At 57.8% G+C, this 6,903-nt stretch overlaps 1 protein-coding gene across 2 annotated transcripts; it reads right to left on the bottom strand.

Annotated features, from left to right (window-relative positions):
• Positions 1–3,361: 3,361 nt before the first annotated feature.
• On the bottom strand, positions 3,362–6,613 carry TNFRSF13C (TNF receptor superfamily member 13C). 2 transcript variants are annotated; one of them, XM_061450591.1, is made up of 3 exons: positions 6,283–6,613; positions 5,600–5,794; positions 3,362–4,130 (listed from the first exon to the last, which is right to left on the bottom strand). In XM_061450591.1, the coding sequence occupies exons 1-3, from the start codon at positions 6,392–6,394 to the stop codon at positions 3,823–3,825; spliced, it is 615 nt and encodes a 204-aa protein (XP_061306575.1). In that variant the 5' UTR covers positions 6,395–6,613; the 3' UTR covers positions 3,362–3,822. The 2 variants fall into 2 exon arrangements, with proteins under 2 accessions (XP_061306575.1, XP_061306574.1); XM_061450590.1 differs by having other exon boundaries at positions 5,600–5,797; positions 6,283–6,606.
• Between the last annotated feature and the right edge of the window lie 290 nt (positions 6,614–6,903).

Genomic DNA, 6,903 nt, shown 5'->3' with positions numbered 1-6,903 from the left:
CCTGGGGTGCTGCAGCCACACAAGCTGGTATGCAGTGTCAGTGCCATCTCGTAACCTACCCAGGCAGGTAACATGGACTTGATGGCCACTCCTCTTCAGCCATGACCTCCCACGGGTGTCCCTTGGAGATTGCACCCAAGTGTCCCTCTGCCATGGCTAGCACTGGAAAGTGGGGAAGGCTCCTGTGGGGCAGGATGAGATCGGTGCCTTGGGGTGGGTGATGGGGTGGCCATGCAGCCCCATCTTCTTGCAGCAAGTGGGGTTATTGGAGGCTGAGGCCAGAGATGAGTGGTCCCTGTTCAACGCTGGCCATCAGAGTATTGCTTCATGCATGGCATAAAATGGTGCCCATCATACCCTGCCTGCTGCCAAGGTCCAGCACCCACAGAAAGCCTATGGAGGAGCAAGCTGCGTCTGTGGGGGCTGCTTTGGGCTGGAGTACCTGGGCCTGTGGATGAACTGTAGGAGACTAAAACTGGTGGGTGAACCAGCAAGGGGAGGAGAGAGGACAAAGTGAAGCAGAAGAACCCCGGCAGGTAGGCTGGTGGAGGAAAGACAAGCACTTTGGATGCTGGGGAGCCTGTGAGATTGAGGAGGGTTTGGCAGACATGACTGGTGGCTGCAGAAGAAGACCTTGGCCAAGGTTACCCTGGTGCCTCACCTCTCAATACCACCACATTCTGTTGGCTAGTTGGCTCCTGCCTGTAAGGCCAGGGATGGAAATCACTGCGCATCCCTAGGGACACCAAGGTTTCCACCCTTTACCACCAGCATCATTGATGGAATTTGCAGGAGCTCAAATACCCCTGTGATTCCCATCACAGGGAGGTTGAAACAGCTAGCGGTATGCCTGAGGAGGATTTGCATCGAGGAGGGTTTTAGCTCAGCTCCTTCCTCCTGCCCAGGGGTTTCCTCAGACTTTCCCCTGGCTCTCCCCGAAACCCCCCACTGCTGTGGCCCAATGAAGCCTGGTCTCACCAGCCCTTCGAAGCAGTGGGGCAGGCAGCGGGGCGGGCCGTGGGGTGGGAGGAAGCACAGCTCCTGCCTCGCAGGGGGAAGTGAGAAACTGCTGTGGAAAGTCAAAGACAGGCGACAGCCCCCAATAAACACTTGCCCCACTCCTCATCCTTCCAAAGAGCTCCCGGGGTGGCTGTGGTGGGATGGAGGTGGCCAGGCTCGACTGGTCCTCATCATGCAGGGGACATGCCAGTAAGCTGGTGCAAATGGAGCCTCTCCAGTTGTACCCCGGGCCCACAATACTGGAGACTCCTGAAGCCTGGGGAATGGGGACCCCATACAGACCCCTGGGAACACATTGGCAATGGGATCACTTTATTTTTTCATTTTTACAACCATATTTTCATCTCTGCTCCCTCTGCTCTCCATGTATCAGACAGACAGACATCCCCCTGCCCTGTACATAAGGATGGGAGCACATGCACAGAGGGGGCTGCAAATCCATCCCAGGCCCAGGTGGGCTGGGCAGGAGGGAACAATTTCCCACCATGACTGGCAGTCGGGCAGGCAAGATGTGAGGAAGATGCCCTGCATGACATAAAAGAGAGGGGATCCCAGAGGCATTCACTGGTTGAGGAATCCAATGTGGATGAAAATGCCACTTCTGCCAACTGCAGATGCTGGTGCCTGGCTGAAGTCCTAATAGAAATGAGAGCAGAAGCCTTTACCTGAGCAGAAAGAGGGGCTTTTCCAACAGGATTGTATGACAGTTGCTTTTCCAAATGGCCACGCTGGTCAGGGTGAGTGGTGCATCTGCAGGGCTGAGCCGCAGCAGCCACCAGGTGGGAAGCAGGAGATGCTCCTGACAGTCCTGGTTCACTTTACTCTCACCACCATCTCCAGTGAAGCAGGCTGCTCTGCCTCCACAGACAGTCCTGGTTCACTTTACTCTCACCACCATCTCCAGTGAAGCAGGCTGCTCTGCCTCCACAGGCAGTCCTTGCAGTGCTAAAATGTCCCCCAGCCTGGCTTTGGCTCATTTCCCCACCGCACGGATGCACAAAGGTTGCTCAAAGTCACTTCATAGGGTTCAGTGTGCAGCATAGTTACGAGGAGATGCCCAATTTGTGCTGCAGGGATAATCTTCCTGCAACTGGCAGCACAGCTGCTGCGGGTAACTGGGAGGGCTGGAGCCTGCACAGGTCCACAGCCAGGAGACAGTCACCGGGCACGTGGAAGAGTCCAGTCCCATCCCATCCTGTCCTGGGTCGTGCAGAGTCTCACCCAGATGAAGACTCGCCTCCACCAGCGTATTTAGGTGTGGGGGAGGAGTCATGGTGAGGAATTTGGGCCCTGGCACCTGTGGTTCACCTTTTGGGATGGATCCTGTGAGTCCAGCTCCAGTGCCAGGGGCAGGGGCGAAGAGGGACGGGCACCATTCAGCAGCAGTGCCTGGTCCTGCAGCCCCAGCAGAGCTCAGGCTTGGGCAGGCAGTCACCTTCCCATCGTCAGAGGGGCATCCCCCCTGCTGCTGGGTGACCCTGCCATGAGCTGTGGCCCCCGGTGGCCCATTGGTGCTTGGAGGCAGTGCTCCCACACCTTGCCCTGCTCAGTCTCCAAGGCCACCTGGCTGAGGAAGACACCTCACCAAAGGACAAGCAAACCTGGGCTGCCACTGAGATGGTGCTTCTTGCAAATAACTTCTAATTGCCCAATCACCCCCTTTGGGGCCACCAGGGCTTCTCACCCAACCCACTGGCCTGGGTCTGTTCAGCCAGGGGATCAGCTGCTGTCATTATTTGAGAACAGCACCCCCATGTTAACAAGTTCCTTTCTGAAGCAGAGCCCTTCCTGCACATGAAGCCATTTGTGGGCAGGTGAACAAGACCATCCACAGAGAAATGCCTTGGACCAGCAACTCCGGCCAGCTCTGGCACACAGGCAAAGCTTTGGAGACACTCACACAAATAGCTATCCTGCCTATATTCGCATCACTCCCTGCCTGGTGTTGCATGGCATGGAAACGTCCATCCCAAGTGATAGGTGGCATTTCTGCAGCCACAGTGAGCTGAAGTGATGGTTGTCTGGGGCCGTAGTGACAAGCTCGTGGAGCTCCTCTAGACCAGCAGTATGCCTGCCCCTGGTCCCCCCTGAACTAAGTGACTGTAGGTTGGAGCACACAGATGTTTTTTACCCTCTTTCCTCCCTTGCTCCCTGCTTGCAAAGACGGACTTGTTTCCCATCCCCAGCTGAAAAGGGGCTTCCCATGAGTGCCAGTGGACGCCTGCCACTGCATGAGAGTGCCCAGAGGGACAAGAGATCTGGATATTACAGCTTGCAGAAGACAGGGGAAGCAGGACTGTGAATGGATGCTGGATGTGCCTCGCTCCATATGTTCCCAAGCTTCCTCCTACTGAGATCAGTAGCAAAAATCGAGCTAATAGCAGCAGTGTGGGATTTGGTCCCAGTGTAACTCCCTGCTTTCCCCTCCATCTTCCTTTCCCCACTCTCTTTCTGCTATCCCAGCCCCATGTTCACAGGAATCAGCCATCCAGCAGCGAATTTGTCCTGCCACAACAGCAGCCTCACAAATGGCACAGCAGCCCCTGCCATGCTCTGTCCTCACCAAACACGTCTCACTCTGCCTCCTCCCAATGGTACAGCCATGGCAGTATTTGGCATAACTCAGCATGATCCATTACGTCTTCCTCCAGCACTTACAGGTATAACCTAGGACTCGGCACAAACAGGAAAATGGAGAAGGGAAGTCATCTTAGAATACTCATCTTGCTCAAGGTGAAACCCGGTCTGCAGACATGGATGCAAGGCTTCGCCCCATTCTCCCTGCCTTCAGGCTCTCTCCTCTCAGGCACAGTTCTGGGTGGTTTTGGTGGTGACCAGGGCTGTGGCCCCCAGCTCCGTGGCAGGCAGTGGGAAGCCATGCTTGCATTCCTCGTGCCGGGGGTACACGGTGGAGAGCAGGATGATGTCGCCATCGGCATCACCCTGGCAGCATGGCCTCCGCTTTGCCCCGGCTTTTCCAGGTGGATTCAGCATCTTCAGGCCTCCATTGAGATGCTGACATGGGGCCAGAGCTAGGGTGGCATCTTCTTCCATCACGGCAGGGTCCTGACAGCCTGGGATGGGCAGGGGGCTGGTGGCTTCCATGTTTGCTGGGAGGGAGCAAGAAAAGGGAGTTATGGGGCTTACAGAGTGAGATGAGGCAGGTCCCAGGGAGAGGGTCCCATCCCTGGGGACACGTGGTAGGAAAGATGGTACTGAAGGAAGAAGAGCACACAAAGTCCCTGTCACACCTCTCCTACTGCAGAGATGCTCCTGCTTACAACTGGTGTTATAAGGAGGTGTTTTCCCCCCACCTAGAAGACAACAGGGGAAGGCAGAAACTTGCACTTGGAGCCCTGTCGCTAAGCCCTGCCGGTGCAGGGCAGCCCGGCCTGTGACGGCTCGCCCTCCCCAGCCACCTCCCACTTAAAAATAGACTTGTTTACACCCTTCAAACACAGGCGTGTGCTGCTGGCCCCGAGCTCCTGCGGCTTTCCATGCACCCAGTGCTGCAGGGGTGGGCTGGCTGGGTACGGGACAGGGGACACAGGGACCAAGGCACACAGCAGGGCATGGCTGAGGGATGCCTCTGATGAGCTCCTCTCCTGCTGCTGGGTTTCTCCCTCCTCTTTCGTTATTGGTGTTTTCCCTAGGTGTGCTCATCACAAGTGATCACAGACACACTTGGTTTAGTGGAAAAGCCCTGGGTAATGTCCCCAAAACCCTGAGTCACCCAGCCAGCGCCATGGGTGGCATGTGGGCAATGAGAAACCATTCCCCCTGCCCAGGGATGGGGAGGAGTGATGCCAGGCAAGACCATTGCTGAGAAGAGTGGCCAGGTTTGAGCCCCTCTGGTACAGGGGCTCTGGGGGGAAGGAACAGCCACCCACCCCCTGGCTGATGCCCCATCATGGGGCACTGCGGCCTCCCCCCACCATGAAAATACACCACCAGAAAAGTGTAGGGTATTGAAATACTCTCACCCCCAGCCCTTTTTTTGATGCTGCTGGGGACAGCCCTGTGAGGTGTTTCAGTGTCCTGCTCATGGGACTGGCCCTGGTCCTGACCCTGTTGGGGTCTCTTGGGTGTGTGTTGGAGGGCACTGGGCATCCCAAGCAGGAATGGCAAGCTGGGCGATAAACACAGGACCCCCAGTCACAGCACCATGGGGAAAGGCTCCCTATGGAGAAGTTCACCACTGTCCCCACAGCCCATGATCGATCCATGGCCGTCTCCCAGCTACTAGGAGAGAGGCTCCCCACCAGCACTCTGTATGGGCACCCTGTGAAGAGGGGATGGTGCCAGAAGGTGCTTTATGCACCCAGCAGAAGGAGAGATGTTTCAGCAGGGTTGCACTGGCAGCCAAGTGCAGGTATGTGTTTCAGGGGAGGATGTGGCATACCATCGCTCAGGGGGCAGCTCAGCTGCCCTACAATGCTCCAGGGTGTCTGTGGAGCCTGTGTCAAGGTGGAGAAGCCAGCCTCAACAGGGATGTGCCTCAGGGGAGCCAGTGACAAGTAACTCCATCTGCCCTGGGGTCCTCAGGGTGCTGTGATAGAGAGAGCAAGAGGTCCCCTACCTTGGGCCTCCTTGTCCGCCTCCTTTGTCTTTCTCCTCCACTTCCCCAGCTTGCAGACCAGGAAGCCCAAGAGGGTGGCCAGGACCAGGACGAACACCACTGCTGCTGGGACCCCGAAGATGAGGAGGGTGCTGGGCAGGCCCATTGAGGGGTGGGTGGGCTCCAGGGCCGAGGCGGGCACTGCACTGGCAGGCTCTGCTGTGGAGAGAGATGCCAGCAGTGTCAGGGAAGGGAGAGCTGGGGCGAGGGCAGGAGGGCAGCAGCATTACCCACCCATCTGCAGTGGCTGTGAAGGAGAGTGGCTCTTCAGCAGTTATCACCCTCAATGAACCGTCCTTCTGACTGGCGGGACCCTCATCCCACGCGCTGGCTGGTGGGAGATGAGGACATCCTGCTCTTCCTATGGTCACCCCCCCTGGCAGGCTGTGATCCCTGCACTGGGCTGGATCACTCTTCTCCCTCCACTGCATTCCCAGCACTGGAACGGGCTGCCCTCTTCCTCTCTCCTCCTCCTTCCCCCCCACCCCAGGTGAAGGCAGCTCTCCATCCCTCGTCATCCCCTCCATTGTCATCTGCAGGACAAGGTTCCCTTCACCTGCCCACCCCAGGGTGCCCCCAGCCCTCTTGGGCCCTCACCAATGTGTCCTGGGGAGCTCAGTCCCCACCCACCCTTGCCCCCTTACTTGTGTTTTCCTTGAAGAGGTCGGAGCACTTGACGCAGGACCTGGTTAGGGGGTCGAAGCACTGGGAGGAGAGGCAGGAGGAGGCAGAGACGGCTTTTCCTGAGGAGGACATGGCGGAGTGGGAGCGAGAGCCCGGCTCCCCCACCGCGTGTCGGCCAAGGGGCCGCCCGAGTGTGAAATCGCAGCGCCCCGGGGCCCGTGGCAGAGGGAGATAGAGTCTGTCAAGCTTTGCTGATTCCCTTGGGGCTCGTGATCACTGCGCTTGCCATGGGGCGGATCTTCACTGGGGAGGAGGAGGGTGAGGGCTCAAGCCCTATCCCTGCCTGTGCAACCGCCCTCAAACCGCTCCTCTCCTCCACACTATGCCTCCAAAGTCCCCACAGCCCCTGGTGTTCCCAACTGTGCAGCACCCCAACCCAGTGGTGTCACCTCCCCAGCCCACCCATGTTACCTCCATCCAGGGCATGTCCTCCGGCGTGACCCAAGCCTCCCTGGCGTACCCCGTGCTACAGGAGGCTTTCCTGTGCCTGTACTTTTACAAGACCTCATTGTAGGGATCCAGCTTGGATGGAAAATGCAGAAAAGGACCCCAGGAGAAGAGTGCAGGGGCACCAAGGTTTT

The sequence above is a fragment of the Pezoporus flaviventris genome, unplaced genomic scaffold (assembly GCF_033815535.1).
Source record: "Pezoporus flaviventris isolate CSIRO_AGI_PZ_B2104156 unplaced genomic scaffold, CSIRO_AGI_Pfla_v1 ptg000011l, whole genome shotgun sequence".
NCBI classification, from domain to species: Eukaryota; Metazoa; Chordata; class Aves; order Psittaciformes; family Psittacidae; genus Pezoporus; species Pezoporus flaviventris.
This window is presented reverse-complemented; position numbering and strand designations above follow the sequence as displayed.